Source organism: Artemia franciscana, unplaced genomic scaffold (assembly GCF_032884065.1).
Source record: "Artemia franciscana unplaced genomic scaffold, ASM3288406v1 PGA_scaffold_55, whole genome shotgun sequence".
NCBI classification, from domain to species: Eukaryota; Metazoa; Arthropoda; class Branchiopoda; order Anostraca; family Artemiidae; genus Artemia; species Artemia franciscana.
The window spans coordinates 985,695-1,007,672 of NW_027062695.1; the positions used below are offsets into that span (position 1 = coordinate 985,695).

Sequence of the window (21,978 nt, forward strand, 5' to 3'; positions counted from 1 at the left end):
TTTTCACAAAATCATCCTATCAAAATTTTTATAGCCATTTCGCTCATCATAGTTGAAAGGTCCAATAACTATGCCTTTGGATATAACATACCCCCCCCCACAGCCCAAGGAAAAAGCTTTTTAAGTCATAAAATTTGTCCATTTATTACACATAGTATTTTTTATTGTGAAGTATATATACAGTTTCATGGGTTTTTCCACGGAGGAATTTTTCTGTGGGGTGGGAAGTTCACTGGAAGTGAACTTGTCAGGGTAAATTATACAATGAGGGAATTTGCCAGAAATCCTATACAAAAGCTTTCTTTTTTCTGTCTCAATTTTTCGCGTGGAGTATTTAAGGGTAATTGACCGGGATAAATTTTCACCGAGACTGAATTGTCTAGAGGATATTTCCGTGGGGAGGAGGATATTTCCGTGGTGGTGGGGCGAGATTTCCTAACATTACTTAAAATCGACCAGAAATCTATATATATAAAAATAAGTTGTCTGTGTGTGTGTGTGTGTCGAGTGACGTCATGTCTGTGTGTCGACTGACGTCATGTTTGTTGATTGACGAAAGTACACACCGGGACATTGGGACACAAATGACGACCGGGACATCTTATATACACAAAAACTAGCTGTTGGGTTTTTATATATACAGAAACACCTAGTTGGTGGGGCGCTTCGCGCCCCCCCAAGTCCCCCCGCGCGCGTAAGTCGTTACGCGCCATATTAGTTACGCGCCATTGTAGTTGTGTCCCTGTGTCCCACCTGTGAATAGATATATATATATATATATATATATATATATATATATATATATATATATATATATATATATATATATATATATATATATATATATATATATATATATACGTTTTTAACTACGTAAAACATGCGAATATGCAACATTCTTCGCTGCCCCATTGTCTGTGCATATAAATAGATTGTCAGGTTTACTGACTATTGAACATGCAACATATAATTGTCCATGGGAAAAACAATCCGCATTCAGATCTATACCTCATTATTCTAATGATGTGTCCCTGTGTCCCGGTCGTCATTTATATTCCCTGTGTCCCGGTCGTCATTTGTGTCCCGGTGTCCCAGTTTGTAATTTCTCTTTGAGGGTCCCGGTCGTCATTTATATTCCCAGTGTCCCGGTGTCCCGGTCGTCATTTGTGTCCCGGTGTCCCGGTCTGTAATTCCTATTCGAACAATCCCTGTGTCCCGGTCGTCATTTATATTCCCTGTGTCCCGGTCGTGGTTTGTGTCCGGGTGTCCCAGTCTGTAATTACTCTTTGAGGTTCCCGGTCGTCATTTATATTCCCTGTGTCCCGGTCGTCATTTGTGTCCCGGTATGTAATTTTATCAGTTGACAAACATGACGTCAGTGGACAAACAACTTCATGACGCATACAGCTCAATCCTTATAATGACGTCAGTCGACAATCATGACGTCAGTCGACACACAAACATGACGTTACTCGACACACACACACACAGACAACTTATTTTTATATATATACTAGCTGTTGGGGTAGCGCTTCGCGCCCCCCCCCAAGCCCCCCACGCGCGTAAGTCATAACGCGCCATTGTAGTTGTGTCCCTATGTCCCACCTGTGAATATATATATATATATATTTATATATATATATATATATATATATATATATATATATATATATATATATATATATATATATATATATATATATATATATATATATATATATATATATATATATATATATATATATATATATATATGTGTGTGTTTTTAACTACGTAAAACTTGCGAATATACAACATTCTTTCCTGTCTCATTGTCTGTGCATATAAATAGATTGTCAGGTTTACCGACTCTTGAACATGCAACATATAATGGTCCATGGGAAAACAATCTGTATTCAGATCTATACCTCATGATTCTAATGATTGCCCTTGAGCTTTGTTGATTGTGATTGCTAATCGACCATTCCCTGTGTCAAAATCGTCATTTATATATCCCCCTGTGCCCCCGGCGTCCCCGTTGTAGTTGTGTCCCTGTGTCCCGGTCGTCATTTATATTCCCTGTGTCCCCGTCGTCATTTATATATCCCCCTGTGCCCCGGCGTCCCCGTTGTAGTTGTGTCCCTGTGTCCCGGTCGTCATTTATATTCCCTGTGTCCCGGTCGTCATTTGTATCCCGGTGTCCCGGTCTGTATATACATTCGTTTTTGAAATGGTATATGATGAAAACATTTTTTATATTTGTCCCCTTTTTTTCTTTTTAGTTTTTTTTGGTTTTTACTTTTTTTTTATTTTTTTTTAGTTTTTTTCTTTTTTTTTATTTTTTTTTGTATTTTTATTTTTTTTTTAGTTTTTAGTTTTTTTAGTTTTTCAGCTTTTTTAGTTTTTTTTATTAGTTTTTAGTTTTTTTTACTTTTTAGTTTTTTTTAGTTTTTACCTTTTTTTTAGTTTTTTTAGTTTTTTTTTACTTATGTCCTGGTCGTCATTTAAACTCCCTGTGTCCCGGTCGTCATTTGTGTCCCGGTGCTTTGCTGATGGTGATTGCTAATCGAACATTCCTTGTGTCCTCGTCGTCATTTATATATCCCCCTGTGCCCCCCGGCGTCTCCGTTGTAGTTGTGTCCCTGTGTCCCGGTCGTCATTTATATTCCCTGTGTCCCGGTAGTCATTTGTATCCCGGTGTCCCGGTCTGTATATACATTCGTTTTTGAAATGGTATATGATGAAAACATTTTTTATATTTGTCCCCTTTTTTTCTTTTTAGTTTTTTTTTTGGATTTTACTTTTTTTTTTTTAGTTTTTTTCTTTTTTCTTTTTTTTTTTTATTTTTTTTTTTTTTAGTTTTTAGTTTTTTTTTAGTTTTTTAGCTTTTTTAGTTTTTTTATTAGTTTTTAGTTTTTTTTCTTTTTAGTTTTTTTTTAGTTTTTACCTTTTTTTTAGTTTTTTTAGTTTTTTTTTACTTATGTCCTGGTCGTCATTTATACTCCCTGTGTCCCAGTCGTCATTTGTGTCCCGGTGCTTTGTTGATGGTGATTGCTAATCGAACATTCCTTGTGTCCCGGTCGCTTTCTCTTTGAGTGTCCCGATCGTCATTTATATTCCCTATGTGCCGATGTCCCGGTCGTCATTTGTGTCCCGATGTCCCGGTCTGTAATTTCGTCAGTCGAAAACATGACGTCACTCGACAGACACACACACACAAACACACAAACACAAACACACACACAGACACAGACAACTTATTTTTAAATAGATAGATATAGAAGATAAATTGCCTGTGTGTCGAGTGACGTCATGTTTATGTGACGTCATGTTTGACTGACGTCATGTTTGTTGATTGACGAAATTACACACCGGGACATCGGGACAAAAATGACGACCGGGACACCGGGACATAGGGAATATAAATGACGACCGGGACACTCAAAGAGAAAGCGACCGGGACACAAGGAATGTTCGATTAGCAATCACCATCAACAAAGCACCGGGACACAAATGACGACCGGGACACAGGGAATATAAATGACGACCAGGACACTCAAAGAGAAATTACAGACCGGAACACAAATGACGACGGGGACAAAAATGACGACCGGGACACCGGGACGCAGGGAATGACGACCGCGACACTCAAAGAGAAATTACAGACTGGGACACCGGGACACAAATGACGACCGAGACACAGGGAAACAACAACAACGTGGACGCCGGGGGGCACAGGGGGATATATAAATGACGACAGGGACACAGGGAATGTTCGATTAGCAATCACAATCAACAAAGATCAAGTGCAATCATTAGAATAATGAGGTATATATCTGAATACAGATTGTTTTTCCCATGCCACAATTATATGTTGCATGTTATATGTAACATATAACGCCACCCCAACAGCTAGTTAAATTATAAAAAACAGTTTTTTTCAACTGAAAGTAAAGAGCAACATTAAAATTGAAATCGAACAAAAACTATTACGTGTGTGAAAGGGATTGCCCCCTCTTCAACACCTCCCTCTTTAGGCTAAAATAAAAAAAAATCCCAATTCTTTTAAGAACGACTCCTGAAACACAATTGTCGTTTAATTAGAACAATAGGAAGCATTTTTAAAAGTACTAAAAAACTTTATAGTAAAGAGTGAGATATTGAGGAGGGACCAATCCCCTTCATACACGTAATGATTTCTGTTCGTCTTAAGTTTTAATGTTGCTCCTTACTTTCAGTTGAAAAAAAACTTTTTTTTAAAAATTTAATTTACTTAAAGCTTGTAGGCAAAAACATTTTAAAATATTATCTAACAGGCTCATAACTAGATTCTTGCTGTAGCAATAATTATTAATTAGTTAGGACTAGGATTTACGCTCCTGGCTATCCTAGTTTCTAACCATCAACTTTGATTAGATCATCTAACTACAAAACCTTCTCATTCTTGGTTTCTAAGAGCAGATTATTTTTGAAATCTGTTAATACTTTTTACCTAGTCTAATAACACGGTTAAGGCAAAAAAAAAATTTAATATTACGTATCTGCAAGCTACTGCATGCAGCTGAGGAACATGGAGGTGGTTTTTGTTATATTTAGTATAACAATGATGATGATGATGATGGAGAAATCCTAACATTTACAAAGCAGAATCTGTGAGGTCTCTCTTGAGTCGTTGGAGATATTTGAAAGATCTTAAGCGCCTATGTACCTATCTTAGAATTAAACAGAATTTCAGCGCAACTGTCAATGAGGTAAATCTTTCAAAGGGAAAATTTCCCCGTGAGGAAGCAGTGAAGCTAGGACCAGAAGATGATTTGCTTTGGAGAGCGCAGCTTTGATGCCAAAAGGTCGAATACTAAAACTCTTTGAAGACAGATTGGATAGAATAGAGAGTGTGATTGATTCAGTAATCAATTTTCTCGAGAGGATATTGATATTACCAGCGGAGAAAGATGCTATTCAATTAATATTGGTATCTCATAAAGGTACATGCGTAAATTCTGCTAAAAGTGTAAGGTCAAGTAGGGCCATGAAGAAAATAAGGGAAAGTTGCTGGCCTGTGCCTCAAAGGAGTCTAAACTGATATTTATTTTTCTTAACCATTGTTCCTTTGTTCCCTTTTTTAGGTGCGAAAATTCAGATTGAATTTCTTTTAAATTTATGATCAAAAATATCTTGTTTTTTTTAAGATTTCTCTACTCAACTGAATACAAAATGAAAAAGTGAAATGGGGTAGGAGTCTATCCCTACTTTACTAGAACATTTTTGCCGTAAATATACAGCTCGAAAATTTAACTAAAATTTAAGCAGTTTTTCGTTTCCAATAATACTGGTCAGTCAAATTCGTCTACATTGGTACCAACTTGCAAAAGCAAAACAAAAAAAAGGAGGGAAAGGGGGCAAGAAGAAAACCTGTTCCCAGACCTCAATTTTATCCCTTGACGAGCCTGAGGTAAGGAGAAACCAACAATGTTTCAGCATATTGTTTTTTTTTTGTTTTTTTTTTTCAAAGTAGTACCTAGGTTTTGTGGAAATTTTAATTGCTAGTTAGAACTCGGGGTTGACTATAAAAAAATAAAGTAGAACAGATTGACTAGATTCAGAAATTTTACTGCTTTCACAATTAAAAAGAAAGTTCTAAGACATTCCATAGAACGTGAGAGAAAATCCATAAATCTTAAATGGTAAAATCTTTATTCGGCCAAATTCGAAAAAGCATGTGTCACAGGTCCATGATAGCTAAAAAATATCTTCAAGAACACTTCAACATTAGTTACTGCTAAAATTACTTTTCAGAAACTTGACCCTGTAACAGTAAAGTAACAAGGTTTCCAAGCATTTTAGAATCTGATTATTTTTTTACACTGACCAGTATATATTTATTACGAAAAAGGGGAAAAACAATGTCATACAGTTCGTTTTCTGCTGAATTTTATAATATTCAACATTTTCACCAACTTCTTCGAAGTTTATATTATATATAAAATTAAAAGAGCGAAAGTTAGGCCTCATCCTTAGGTCGCAAGCGTTCCGGGGCTACGTGGTGAGAAGTGTGATTCAATAACGTATGGGCATGATGTTTTTAATCCACTGGAAAGGTTTATCAGAAGACAATAAAGAAGAAAAAAAAGAAGAAATCGGATGTGTCCGAGGGCGCATTTAGGATTTTCTTCCGGGGGAGGGAGGTTGCAAAAAACTTTAAAAAACAATTATTTTATATGCGTTTTTGTTACATTTTCACGAGTCGGGCCAATTTTTTCTTTAGGATGGGGGGGGGTCGAACCTCGTACCCCCTCCTAGATACGTTGTTGGATGTCCCATAGGCTCATGATTGTTAGGAGGCAAAAATGATGCTTCGAAAATTTATGTAGTTTTTTTTTTAAATCTAAACAAAACAACCACTATTACATTGCGTCTGGGAATACTGTTCCATCAACTTAGTAAAAAAAAACACGCATAATTACAATGTAGTCCGGGAGTTTTGTTTTTGAAAGCGTGCCATACTCCGTGTGATATGAGCGTTCATATTATACGTTAGTCCGAATTTCATCCTTCAATTAAAGGAACGGATCTAGAATTTTTTTGTGCAGAATGGGGGAAGGAGAAATAATATTCAAAAAGAAGAAGGGGTTGACATTTTTTGAATATAACTGATTGTTTTTCATTAAGGATACTATGTTTAATGCTTTGAAGGTTTAATCCATAATGGAATTATTAAGTAAGATCATTTACGCAAGGGGTATCATGGATCAGCTGATCTTATATGGAAAAGTTCATGTAAATGTTTTGAGAGGAGGTGTGATCAATCCTATCGTCTCTCATCCCAGGTCCATTCCAAACATCTGGTGGGTTAAATTCTGCCCTCTATATTTATCTGAAAGACCTCCGATGAAAAACCTCAGAATAATATGAAGTGCACATTTTGGGGTTTCAAGTCAATCCCTTCTTAAGAAGAATCACTTTCTTTCCCTTAACACCAGGAATGTAACTTTTGGGCTTATTCAATGGGGCTTATTGATCGGAATCCCCCCCCCCCCCCCCGATCATAAAATAGTAAGAAAGATTTGAGGGAAATGGGAACTTCCTGGGAGGGTGTAAAGATGGAGGCTTTGAATAGATTGGGATATAGGAAGAGTGTGCGTAGCTGTGTTAGCCTCAGGTGTTTGATGCTGTGGTGAGTTTTCAGTAGTAGCAGTAGTAGTTTAATATTTAACTTAACTATTTACAATCATTTGAAAATAATTTTTTTTATAATCAATTTGTATCTATTTATTCAGATTTGTCTTATGTAGAGAAGAGCTTCTGTTCCTTCATCTACCCGGCCTTTACACTAAGGCTTGTCATTTACATGACTATGCTTTGAAATTGGAAATCCTCTCAACAGCTGGGCCCTTAGTTTTTTTTATAGAGACCGTAAATGCCAAACATGATTTTTCAGGTGTTAATGTCGAGGTTTTTCAGGAGAGAATGCGTCATTATACATCTATTGCTCGAGGATCCTTCCTGCCTTTGTGCAGGCAAGCGTGAAAATTTAAGAATATTTCTGGAATGAAATGGGACGGGCTCTAATTCTTCCCTCATGATACGCATTGCAAAATAAATTACTATATTCATCCAAATGTAAGATATATTCAGCCGAATGAAGGTATTTCCAAAAAATCCAGGAATGGTTTTCTTACGAAGCCAACCCCACGAAAAGTGAAACACAACACGACAAGACTTTCCAAAATAAAAATTTAGAAAATTTTGCAGTAGGTTTCGGACACTCTCCCACAAAAAGATCCAGCGACCTCTCTCATCCCTCAATAGCTGGTATAGAACTATGCAATACTGTCAGATTGTTAGTACTAGTTGATATACGTTCTATGTAATAACCCTTTATGTCGTCTAACTGTATATGTTTCAGGGATGAATGAGCCACCAAACGGCTGTATATCCTCTATAACTAGGAGGCCACATACATAGTTTGCTGATAATTTATCAAATCTATTGGATTTCTGAGATTTTCACTAGGTAGCATTTCGACGTTAATTGGTTGTTGTTTTTTTGACATGTAATGATAAAAATTTTTACTATCCATCTGAAACTGTTCTTTTAAAATTTGGTTTTTCGACGTGCAATTACAAAAAAATGTTGTTTTCCATCTGGGCAGAATCTGAAACTGTAAGGCTATATATACCGCTTATTGATCACCGTAAGTCTACTGTCTATCTCAGGATTTTAGCTCAATAGCGTTTCGCCCCATTTAGGCCAAGATTTTCTTTTTGCAGCATAACATGAACGAAATCAGTAATTTTTTGAATGACGGTTTCTTGTTACTTTAATAGAACAGTAAAACTTCTGATTTCTGTTCAACGGAACCCTTTTTGTTCCTCTACGACCACCGGCTTGATACAGTCACCCTTGGGTGGAAGACTAACGTACATCAGTGACCAAACTTCTAAAAAAAATAACCCTCAATCCCCAGAATATCATATTTTTACCGATTTTCCACAAATTATTGTTATTTTTATATCCTGTAGCTTTTATTTTTTGGCCTATATTTTCAATTACAAATTTTCTAAGAATTTGCAGTGCCCTCGGCACTGCCATAACTATTCCTACTATCTTAACTTACAAATATTCTTAAAAAAGAGGGCGAAATCGAATATTAATTTCTTTAAAATTCACTGATAGCTTCATTTTTCAGAAAAAGGAAATTTTCTCCATGAAAGATTCCAATAGACATTAAAGGCCAAGTCTTCTGCCCCAATGAAGGAAATAACAATGACTCTTATGTTTAGTCAAGTGCGAAATTGAATAAACTTGCGCGGTGTGGAAAATGTGGAAGGACAGGAAGTTGTAAATCTTTTCAGCATGGACACATGTCAGGAATTAGTATTTCATGCAAATAATGAAGGCGGGGCTCTGAGCACCGACAGATTGACTGCCAGAATTTATTTCAGAAGAGTAGTGGAGGTAGATTTTAAGCACTGATTTCCATAATGAGATTCCTTTACAATTCGTTTTATTGCTTGGAACTAATTATATAAGCTTTTAGATTGTGGTGGAGGGCCTATTACTTGAGTCTTACCTAAAATATCTTCAAGAAGGCGCTTAAAACAGATATCGTATTACACTCTTATAAAAGATAAAATCTGAAAGGCTCCATCATCCTTTTTCTTGAGTCAACTTCAACAGCCTTTTGCCTTGCCATCTTCGGTTTGATCAGACTTTTGAACCTTACTATTGGCCCTCACTTTGCTTGAACGGACACATCAACAGACCAACAGACAAATGGATGGGTGACCAAGCTTCCCTTAATGAAGTAAATTTTAGATTCACCTCCCGCCTCCTACGTTGAATATTTTACCCCCTACTCGCGTAAATACAATTCCTACATGTTCAGATTCACACAATAACAAACATTTCTGAATTATTTTTCCTGATTTAGTTTGTATTGACATTTTCCCCCTCTCAATTCCTAAATCCTCAAGGAAAAGCTCTGATAGTACAAAACCTACAAGTCCTTTTTTTCCAATCCTTACTTTAAGACTGTTTTTTCATGTTTATTAGCTTTGAGATATAATCCATTACGATTCTATTTGCTTACCTTTTTCAGCCAATGACAAGACTCAGACCTGACACGTTCCCGGTGGATAAGATTCGACAGTACGAACTGCATATTCCCTCTCGACAAGACAGCTGCTGGAAATCCTGGATATCAAAATTTCCATCTCGATCCAAGCGCATCGATGTTGTATCGAGGATCATTTTCCCTGTGATTTTTGCACTATTTAATTTTGTTTATTGGACAACATATCTTTTTAAGGAAAGCAGAGAAGGAGAGGAATCTCAATGAAAATCTGTGATTATATTATTATTGATACTCAAAAGTCGTATATTTTTGTAGATAACCAAGGTCAAATCCAAATTAATGGTGCTAGCTAGATTGCGTAATTTTCGTATGAAAGAAGCTGCTCATTTGATCCCGTAATAAGAAACGTTCTCCCTTATTAGCAACTTTCTGGTAGCGTACTAACAGAGAGCAATAGCCTACTTTTCAGAATATAGTCCCTTATATATATATATATATATATATATATATATATATATATATATATATATATATATATATATATATATATATATATATATATATATAGTCTTTTAAATAATATGTATAATATATATCACTTGGATGTGACTACTTTAGGGTCACCTTGTTAAGAAAATTATGGCGGTTTCATGGAACAAAGCAAAAAGTCACCTTAAATAAAGCACCTCAAAAGAATGGGTGTTCTCCTGCTATATCAGTTAATTAAGTCTGTGAAATCCTTTTTTCTTCCTTTACATTTGCGGTGATTTTCCAAGCAAATTTGTCGCTTCAACATAAACTTGCCTAAAATTTAGTTTTGAAGGGATTTTGTTTTATTTTAATTGTCGAGCTCCAACTCGCTGCAACGGGTTCACATCCTACACTGCTTTTTTATTGTTATTTTGTTTACTTAATATGTAGTTAGAGGTAAATAAACACAAAGACTTTGTTTCGGGGTGTTTTAACGTTCATTGTAATTTATGTTTGCATTAAGAGTATGTGTGTGATTATATAAACTTGGAATGTTGATTAAATTTTTTATGTGACTTTTTCTGTCTTTAAGTTTATTAATTGGATAAGAATATTACATTATGTACGGAAAGTCGGGAGACAAAGAGGGGAAAAGATGGGGAGACTTGCGGCAAGTCAATGGTATTAAAATAAAACCTTACTACAAAGTAGGGCATCACAATCTACAAATCGTTTTCACCTCAAGTGAAGAGTATTTCCTATTTTTCTGAAAACCAATTAGTGGGCCAAGTCTCCTTTAGTGAACATGCATGAGCTGTTACACGGAAAGAGGTTGTAGTATATTTTCATAAGAGATAAGGGTATCGGACCATAACTAGGTAAAACCAAAATTGCAATCCCTTTTCTAAAAAGGCAACCCGAATGACGTTTGTGATATATATCAGATAGTTCAAACTGCAAGTAAGGAGCGACCCGGCTCAATACTAACCGAAACTCTATAAAACGGAATTTTGATACTAATATATACATCGAAAGAATCAGATTTTTAAGCTGATTTCATATAAGTTTCATCAGGTTTAGTTACACCCATCAAGAGTTACGAGCCTGAGAAAATTCGCCTTATTTTCAAAGAAAGGGGGAAACACTACCTAAAAGTCTTAGAATCTTAATAAAATTCAAACCATCATATTCAAGGTATCAGAGAACCCTACTGTAGAGGTTTCAAGCTCCTATCTGTAAAATGTGGAATTTTGTATTTTTTGTCAGAAGAAAGATCACGGACGCGTGTTTATTTGTTGTTGTTTTTTTTTCCCAGGGGTGATCAGATTGACCCAGTGAACCTAAAAAATCATGATAGGACTCATTCAAACAGAAATTCAAAGCTATAGTACCCTTTTTAAGTGACCAAAACATCGGAGGGCAGCTAGGCACCCTTCCACGCTTATTTTTTCCAAAAGTCATCGGATCAAAATTTTGAGATAGCCATTTTGTTCAGCATGGTCGAAAAACATAATAGCCATGTCTTTGAGGACGACTTAATTCCCCACAGTCCCCAGGAAAGGGCTACAAGTTATGAACTTTGCACATTATTTACAGACAGTATTGGTTATTCGGAAGCATACAGACGTTTTCAGGGGGATTTTTTCTGGTGGGGGGAGGGGGTCAGGGAAAGTTGGTTACGCAGAACGATATTTTCATGGAATAATTTTTCGTAGGGTAAGACAATTTCCCATTAAGGGGGCGCCAGATTTCCCAGCATTATTTGAAAAACGATAAGAAATTTAAGTAAAAACAAGTTTTTTCAACTGAAAGTAAAGAGCAACATTAAAACTTAGAACGAAAAGAAATTATTACGTATATGAGGAGGTTCACCCCCTCGTCAATGCCTCACTCTTTAAGCTAAAGTTTTTTTAGTACTTTCAAAAGAGCTGATTCAACGACCTTTGTGATATAGGGAATATTATTAAAGAATTGAAACAAGATTCAAACTTCAGCGTAAAGAGCGTGGTACTGACGAGGGGGCGAATCCCCTCATATACGTAATAATTTCTCTTCGTTCTAAGTTTTATTATTACTCCTTACTTTCAGTTGAAAAAACTTATTTTTTATATTTAACACGATATTAAGTCGTGCTGCTGAGATGTACACTGCAATATTGATAGAATTGCTAATAAATGCACCGACAAGACATTTTCCCTAAGAAATATATTGTATTTCGGTTTGTTTTGCTTTTTTTTTCGTGTGTCTGCTGGCCACATCAGCTCTCTATTAAATGTTTAAATTCAACTTATGGTTAAGAAAGACAAACCTCACTTTCAAATCGCGTATTTTTAAGAAACATCTGAATCTCAGGTACTTTTTCGAAAGCAATAGATAAAAAAAAACCGCTCATAATTATTACCATCATATTACACTTGATGGATTCTAAGAAGTATAGAGTAAATCGTAAGTTAAATTTTAGCTTAAAAAGTTAAGAGACTGTTAAGAAGAGTCACAAAAATCGCATCCCATTTAATGCAAATTTTTTTCAGTTTTAAGTCACTTTTTACTTTCTTGTGAAAAACATATTGCTTAAATTTGGTTTCTGTTGGTTTTAAATTTGCTTTTTTTTTTCAAATAAATTTAAGATTGCTATTTTAATGCTTTATTTCAATGTCAGAAGAAAGATCGCGGACGCGTGTTTATTAGTTGTTGGGTTTTTTTTTTCCAGGGGTGATCGGATTGACCCAATGAACCTAAAAATCATGATAGGACTCATTCAAAAGGAAATTCAAAGCTATAGTACCCTTTTTAAGTGACCAAAACATTGGAGGGCAACTAGGCACCCTCCCACGCTTATTTTTTCCAAAAGTCGCTACTGCAGTCTAACCTTGTGACCACTACAGTAATGAAAGAGAGTAGCTTGAAAGCTACTTTTTTCTTCCTGAGGCCTTTCTTTTTTCTTCCTGAAAATTTTCCTTTTTATTCCTGAGCTGTTGCGATAAAAAATAATCTAAAAGCTAAGGAGTTTATTGTCGTTTTGTATAATTTTATTTTCCACTGTTTTTTCTACTAGTAATGCCATTTTCGAACGCAGAGGAGAGGGGTTTCCTTGCCACCGCATGACCCTCCTTTCCCACCCCGAATTACTTCTAAAAACGTCGACGTCCTTTTGTTACTTCACCTGCAGAGTATCAACAGATACTCTGCAACAACAAGACTTTAAGACTTCTGTGACAGATACAACAGATACTCGCCAAACCTCTTTGCTTCCTGGCCGGAAGTCCCAGGATTTTTTTGATGAAAGTTCCTAGCTATTACGACATAATGCTTTTCCTTTTAAAAATAGTAGTTCATTTTTGGTTCCTATTTGACACTGAATGAATTAGGATCCACAGGTATTTTATATTTGTTTAATCGAAATTGAACTCCTAGCTATAATTCTGGACTACTCATTCAACCCTTTTTTCTCATGTTGTTACATTGTTAATTATCTGGTTAATAGCTTGGTATTGACCGCCTTGATGTTAGCTTAGAATAGCTGTTTATAATTTTTACATGAAAAATCGTCCGCTTTGCCATCATTTGTTATTACTGTTTATTTCAAATTGGAGTGTAAACATACGGACAGATTCAAATCTACGTGTAGAAATGGTTTTTATAAGCGTTTGTGCTTGATTCATATATAGGTGGACGTTGTCACATTCAGTCCAATTCAACTGCATAATGATCTAGACATCAATGTCTGCGCGTAATCATAGACTGCTAATCTTGATTTTCTTTTAATAGTCGCCCTAATTGGCCGAGATGGCGAAAAGAAGCGTTTGTGTACCTTTGCACAGGTGTGAACGGGCTTTGAATCTGGTCCACAAGGATGTTTAGCTAGACATCATTGTTAAGGCATAAACATTTTGTGCAAATCAAACTATTACTCTTTTACAAACAACCCTGACTGACGATAATTTGAGTGTTCAAGGCTGTAAAAATTTCTTAGAGTGCTTAAGTTGTAAATATTTCTACAGAATATATTTGAAGTATCTTTCTACACAATCACGGTTTCCCCGCCTTTTAGTGACGCATATACCAAATAATTTTAGTGTTTTGCTTTGCTTCTTGTTGATAGACAATAAAAATATAAAATACATTTCCTTCAATACTGAATATTGTCAAAAAAGACATTTTCTTCATGATCAATCTGAGTTCAAAAATAATAAAGAACTTTTTTACTCTAAATGCTTTACATTTTGTACTACAGCACGCAATTGACAATACTTAGTATTTGAAAACAAACTTGAAGTACTTGTTAAAGCAATAATCATAACCAATTTGTTCGTGATTATAAAAAAACCGTGAGGTAACGGAACAGCATACTTTTTGTTTCACTTTACAAAAAGCAGTTTTTCACAGTATGAAACAAATAATGCAGGATTGTGAAATCTTATGATTTGCCTCCCTTGGTCAATGATACTTCAAGGCCCCACCCATTGCAAACAGTTTTCTGGTGCCAGTTCGACACACAGATAAGATATTACATCAGCAAACAATTGCCATGTAATCATACATGGCAGAACTCTTCGAAATTAAACTAGAAAACAGCTCTTGTGAGGCTAACTGTCAATGAGTCCTTAATAATGATTATGGATTAAATGGCAAAAAATTTGGATTTTTTAACAGTTTTTAATTTGACTTTTGAAGCTTCCAGTTTATATTTTCTTACACATATTTTTTTTCTGTCGTCACGTAATAAAATCCATCTCTAGTGAATTCCAATTCCAGCCATTGGTAAGTCTATTCAATTATCACGTAATAAAATAAACTCCATCTGTAGTAAATTCCACTTCCAGCCATTGGTAATTCTATTCAATTTCCTTTCCACGACTTTAGAAATAAAATTGTGTGAGCCAATGTACGCTTTAACTAATATTTTCAGTGCTAGGCACATCAAGAATATCCGACACACAAGTTGCCTAACTTAAGCGTTCCGTTAAGAGAAATCTGGGGAAGGGTGTGTGAAAGCACAGGATGGTTGCCCCCCATGCACTTCCTGGTTGAAGGGCCAAGAAACTTAGATCAGCACCACCGGTAGGAACTGTAAAGTCTTTAGATATCATACAAGGGATTAAAATCTCTTTCAGGAGATACAAAAAAAAAAATGCTGCCACGAAGCAATGGAGTGGAGTTTTTACAATGTATTCTTACTTGAGATACTTAATTTATAAAAAAAGCTCGCCTTCTAATCAGATTTTTCGAGCCCTTAAAATGCTGATTGCTATTTCCCAAATTATCTCAAATGGAATTTAGTCGTAGAAGCTTTCCAGTGCCTTGCCCTATGCTGCCACAGGATAGTCTGGCACTTCTAAAACAGAACTGATAATTCACACATTTAGTAACTGAAGGAGAGGAAATTGTAAAGTAAAGAATTTCATCACTTTGGATGAATAAAAAATTAGCCGTTTGGCTAAAGGAATCGGCTTAAATTTTGATATACATAGGAAACCTACCCACATCGATAGTTATTTTCATTTCTCAAATAACAACCCTCTTTCTATGAAAAGAGGCGTGGTTACCTCTTTAGTTGATCAGGTCAAGTTCTGAAAATTTGTTCAGACAGTCAAGTAGTCTCTGAGCTAAATAACGTAAAAAGAGATTTTATTCTCCAATGGTTTCCCCATTAACTTACTCAGCGAACTCACCCCGTTGATTTTACCTTACCTTAGTAAACTTTGAACTATACTGATGGAGCTACCCAATTATAGAACGGTTTTCTGAAGTTCTCTAATTGTCTTTGTTTGATTGTCCTGAAACGTGAGAAGTTGTCTCGTCAGTAAGCCAATCGCACTTCACGAATGCTTCAACTTTAGAAGGACTTTCAGTATATTGAGCGCAAACTCCTATCCTTTAGGTTTTCTATTTGGCTCTATTATCTGTAACAGGTACACTTTATAAAAAAAAACTAAAAGAAAACATTAAATTTAGCAAACAATTATTGAAAATGTTTTAATCTGAAGAGATTTTTACAGTCATCCTATATGTTAGTTTTATCATAGCCAAACAATTGAAACTCGTATTTGAGTGTCTCGAGTCTGTGATATATTAATGAATACCTGCCAAATACTATTTCCTCGTATTTGCCAGTAAGAATTTGCATCTATTGTCTTACAGCCATTGACCTCGCTTCAGATTAAAATCCGTAAAAAGACATTCTCATAATACAGTTACTACTTTAGAGTATAGAAATAGCCCAGGTCGGAAAAAACCACTATACGAGAAGTTTCTTCGATTATGCGCGACAAAAATAACATCGTAAATGAAACCAATGCTGTACTGTGGTCATTAAAACGAATCTAACAGGGCGATCATGAAATTCCAGGTCTTCTAATTTCCGACAAAAAAAACATGATTCAGAAAACAAATATTCTCCCTTCCCTAACAAAAAATCGGAAAATTTATTTTTGGCAATGAAGGAAAAGATTAACTACCAGTTTTATAGCATTGTTTCCGTCCTTTAGAGCAGGCGTCGACACTCTATTTTGAAAAAAGACCATAGTCACTAGGGTGAACTGGTTTACGTACCACATGATGCAATTCCTACATGCTTTAAATAAGATCTGAAGATGAGCTAATTAATTTATGTACAAAACAGCTAATATAACTATTTTTTTTACATATCAGTGGGGACAAATTTCAGGGTTACTTCCCATTTTCGCACTACAGAATGAACACCACAAGGAAGGGGAACAAATGTAAACTAAAAATTAACTTGCAATGCGAAGTTTTTAACAGTAATCAATTTGCTCGACCCAAAGAGCAAGACTCCATTCATCAGTAGATTAATATGGAAATAGTCTCAAGGTCACGAGAAGACGATAATCAAAATGCATAATAAATATCTGGAGGAACACTCAAGGAAGACAGCAACTTCCCAACACATTTTAATCAAGCACAAAATTGAAGGTTGGTATAGCAGCCAAAGATGCCATCCTCAAAACGGAGTATCTCGGGTATTTCAAGCCTTCCATTCACTTATTTTTAACAACTTTGCTCAGCCTATATCAAATTATTAAATAGGTACTTAGAAAATAAGACTCACAAATATATTTACAAATGACATAGGCAGTAATAACAGAACTGAGCACACTGAGTATAAAATGTTATAAAGCTTTATATATATTAAAAAAAAACTAACGAAAAAACAATCTGGCAAACACACAACACACAAATTAACAACGACGCTGAAAGAAAGCCTAGCAACATAAAAAGTATCCCCTTTTTAAAAAACAATTAAACACCCGCTTGACCAAGACATTGGTATTTCAAAGTCGATAAGCATCAATGATGCAATTCTTTAGAAGCATTCCATTTTGTACTTACATCAGCATAGCAAAATATAAGCCCAGGAGACTTAGCTAGGCACGACTAAAAGAGCAATAACTCCCTCTATTTTTCTTATTTCCTTAGTCGCTTCGAAAACACTACCTTTTCTAAGGTAACTAAAACACCTGGCAAAACAAAGAAAATAAGGTCCGGCTCCGAGGAACAACACGAGTTAGCCCTTGAATTCAATAAGTTCTAAGAGACATTCCTAGGAACTCCTTTTCATGGAAAAAGAATTCAAAACAGAAAGCTCGAAAGAAAATTTTCATAGATCATATGATACTCAGGGAAGCAAAAACTACTAGGCGTAGTGGCAAGATTAAAATCTAGATTAAAGAAAAATGTATCCATTCTTATTTTGCCAAGTCTGAAGCACTAAAGAAGGATTGGTTGAAAGGATACACTGCAGTTGGATTAGCTATATAGTGATTTAGTAAAAAGCAAGAGACTCCACCCACTTGACACTGCGTATCTTGTGTCGTTCACAGATATTACATACCGGTATATCCTTATGTTCGTTAATTTGTGGCTTCAATGAATAAATTGTCGTTGCATAGTATATTCATATCCTAAAAGACGAAAACGAAAGACCCACCGCCGTCCAAGTTTAACGGAGTCAAGTATGGAGGATCAGCAAAGTAACAGGATATGATCAGAGAGATGGCATCAATTAGGGGGAAGGGCTTTGGGGGCCCTTAGCCCTCTTAGATTCTGAAAATTGCCTTTTTTGGAGAATGTTAATTGGAAAATGCCTTTTTCAGTATTTTCATTGAAGAAGTGACAAATTTGCCCCTCCCCCTAAATATCGAAAAATATATTATTCCTTTATCCTCTAAATTTTCGTGAATTGAATACCTAAATTTTGGTATATATATATATATATAAAATGATATGAATAAAAGTTTGAAAAAAAATAACGGACAAAAATAAAACAACGAAAATAATAGGACCCAATAATACAATAAGAAACATTAAGTGTCGTCTTATATGGAAAAAAAAATTATTACTAAGACTTGTAAAAAGAAAAAAAAGTCGATTTCAATATGACTATCTTCAAAAGGTGTACTAAGCGTAATACATACATAAATAGTAACACATGGTAAAAAGTCAAAGAAGTTTCTTCCTAGAAAGAAGAAAAAACTTATCTTTTCTCTGAAGCGACTTTCTCCACAAGATTTACAGGGAAATTTTTTTTTCACAAAGCTTAATATAAGAAAGCTTAATATTTAGACGAAATATAACAGCAGTTTTAGTATTGCAGAAATTTTACGTTATCCAACAAAAGCAGTTTTGACCCCCCCCCCCTTTTTAGCTAAGCAGTAATCAGTTATAGGAAACTAGATGCTCCTAGCACAGAAAAAAATAAAGTGATTAAGAAGGTGGACAAAGACACACCATACAGGCCTCCCTGGAAGGGGGGATACAATGGTCTTTGCTGGGATCAATTCACGAGGAAATATGCATTTTAGTGTTTTGATTTTTCCAGATGCGAGAGGTAGGTGGTCTATTGGGACAGTCTCGGGGGGGAGGCGTAACATCCCCTTACTTTGTGCCCAGATATGGTAGTCTGCATTAGTGAAAAAAAGAGGTCCGTTGGATACAGAACACAGTGCTGGTGTAAATTCGACAACCTACTTAGAAGTTTCTGGCCCTGGCAACTAAAATTAAGCGTTGAAGACTCCTCAGCGTAGGGATCAAAACCCTTATGAAAATAAGCACCTTTAATGAGGACAAATATAAGGGCGTTAGTCGTCCTTGATCTTAAGAGGCAATCTTGACTCGAGACAATTCTTTCTGTTGTATAGCTTAGCATTAAAATATTTAGAAATTAATCAGTTGGCAAGAGTAGGGCCGTTACCTAAAGTAAGGTATGGCTCCTTGAATCTCGGCAATTAGAGAAAAATATTAATTTGAAAATTAAACATTTAATTAATATTCTGATCAACTGACATGCAAACATAATGATAAAAATAAACGTATTGGAATGGGTAAAAATGGCAGGGAATTGATTAAAAATGAAAATTAATTAAAAAGTCTTTATTCATGTTGTCTCATTCATTCCTTGTTGACTTAACACAAAAAGATTGTCTATTCATACAGAAAGCATTATTTTACAAAATAAAGTCTCTTAAAAGAAGAAACTTTACATTTTGATCCAAAATATTTATTGCAGAAAAACATTACAAGATTTATTTGTTTGTTTTCTAAATGATAATTCTGATGACCATGGCTACAAAACTTGTAAAAAACAAGATAATATTTTTTTAGTTTAGAAAACTTCCTTTCTCTAAACGTAATTTACCCTGTATATTATGACTTTATGTCTTGAAAAAAGCACATATTACAGTCCTTTATTCGCCAGCCAGGTTTCATCTCTGCTGAGAACAAACATCTATTTACTAGTGATATGGAGACTATGACGATCCTACTTTTCTCTTATTGCTACCTTGGACTACAAGGCAAAATAACCTAGCCGAGAAGTTAGCATGCTAGACTTGAAATCGAGTCGAGTCCAGTTGTCACTGGTTATTTGGTTTAGAACAGGGGTCAGTAACGTGACTCTATAAGCTAAGCATAGTTGGCCCAACTTTAAATGGGTATCTGGAGATATCTGGGAAAGATAAACAGGAAAAGTGTGCAAAAGCACAGGATGACTGGTTCTCAATCCCCCCCCCCATTGCACTTTGTGGCTGAAAGGCCATGAAACGGAAATCAGCACCACCGGTAGAGACTCTAAAGTCCAGTGCTGTGATCTTTTTTTATAACGAAAAATGTAGATCCCATTGAATGGAAGGAACCCCCCTTAAATTCTACTTTACAAATTTACACTTATTAATGAACATACGATTTATTACGAAGCATTATAACCATGTTCACCTTGCATTTTTTTTTTGGTTTTAGCTCTAAAGCACTTGCTTGACTCTCAATTTTCCTCAATCCCATAGATATTCCCTAAGAAGAAGAATTAATAAAAACGTTCACAAAAATATACCCCTCTTCCTTTGGAATGGAATTCGAGCTGTACCTCTTGATTTTTGTTTATGAATTCCTGATATACAGAAGCAAGACATTAACAGATATAGGCGTACAACATAAAGAGATATTCAAGCATTGATGATCTTCAGTCCACTATTCGATTTTTAGTACGAAAAGAAATTTTTCTTACTGACAAGACTTAAAAGATGTAAAATGTGTTTGGTTCTAAACTCGTCAAAAATTAGAAAAAAAAGATCAAACTAAATCGTATTTCAATTATTCCCCATAAAAAGAAGACCATACAAGACCAACTTCTTTTTGCCCCATATACACTCCCAATATGCTAAAGTTCGCGGGGGATGAGGAGGCCACAATTTTAAGTTACTGAAGTACTGAAGGAAAGATATGGGACAGACGCCTTCTTTCTTTCTAAGACTATAGACATTCACCTAAACGATATCTGCATTAAATCCTCAATTATTTAGGATCAGATATTTCACACTGTCAAGATATAACGAAATGCCCTGTGTATATATATTGACAACGAATATCAGTGCTATAAACAGCCATTACGACAAAGAATCCTAAAAAATCAGTATCGTTTTTGACATCTTCTCTTTTTTCATACAAAATATTACGAAACAGTCTTTACGATGGAGAAATCTACAGAATTAAAATCTTTCATAGTATTCAACACGAAAAATCATCTTGATATTCGATATCAGATATATTATATCGAATATCACGCACCACTATAAATAGCCTAATAAGTGAAGTAGCTATATGACACTAGCTGGCAATTTATCAAGGCAGTCTGGCTTTCGGGTCACGCTCCCTTTTCGTCTTGCAAGAGTTCCCGACGCATGAACTGGATTCCCCTCAGGGCACTTATTCGAGATTAGTAAATCTATGACATCGGGGCTATTTGACGCCCTGGCAAATGAAAGGGCTGATCGACCTTCATGATCAAGAAGCAGTGGATCCGCGTTATGCTGAAAAACGAAAGACTTTCTTCATACTTTATTTATAGTTATGTCTTTACACCTTCTTTTATCGACTTAATGAAAACAAAATATTTCACTGAAACAAAAAGAAAACATAGCTTTAGCTTCATAGAAAACATAGCTTTAGCTTCTTAAAAGCGATTTTATCTATTTTTTTCATATATATATATATATATATATATATATATATATATATATATATATATATATATATATATATATATATATATATATATATATATCATTATTTAATTGGAGTCTGATTAATCTACTGTTCTACTTATTTAACTTAGTCTATTCAATCCATTTCGTTCAGTTTTCTATAGTTTTTATTCTATTTATATTTTCTTTTCTTCTCCTTTTTTCTCTTCTCTCTGTGAGTAAGAAAATTTTAGTTTTTATTTTCTTCTCAGAGTAAATGACTCGTTTATCTCCATCCCTTCTTTACAGGCCAAACAACCTTTGTAGGAATAGTAAAATGTAATATTGTATGTGTATTTCATGATGAATAAATCTTATCTTATCTTCACCTAATTAAATGAGAGCTAGGATAAAATTTCTCCCAAACCAAGACTTTCCCTTAGGGGGCGGGTTGTTGTAGTGAAATTTTGAAGTATA

At 35.1% G+C, this 21,978-nt stretch overlaps 2 protein-coding genes across 7 annotated transcripts in view; one reads left to right on the top strand and one right to left on the bottom strand.

Moving 5' to 3' along the window:
• Positions 1 to 10,605, top strand: part of LOC136042011 (glutamate-gated chloride channel-like) — a 261,734-nt gene extending 251,129 nt beyond the window's left edge. For all 4 annotated transcript variants that reach the window (XM_065726850.1, XM_065726852.1, XM_065726853.1 and 1 more), the window contains one exon: positions 9,581 to 10,605. In XM_065726850.1, coding sequence (XP_065582922.1) covers positions 9,581 to 9,820 — 240 coding nt within the window. In that variant the 3' untranslated portion in view covers positions 9,821 to 10,605. The remainder of the gene's footprint in view (positions 1 to 9,580) is intronic.
• Positions 10,606 to 17,086: 6,481 nt separating this feature from the next.
• LOC136042010 (arf-GAP with GTPase, ANK repeat and PH domain-containing protein 1-like) overlaps positions 17,087 to 21,978 on the bottom strand; it is a 223,948-nt gene continuing 219,056 nt past the window's right edge. For all 3 annotated transcript variants that reach the window (XM_065726849.1, XM_065726846.1, XM_065726847.1), the window contains one exon: positions 17,087 to 21,348. In XM_065726849.1, the coding sequence (XP_065582921.1) occupies positions 21,136 to 21,348 (213 nt within the window). In that variant the 3' untranslated portion in view covers positions 17,087 to 21,135. The remainder of the gene's footprint in view (positions 21,349 to 21,978) is intronic.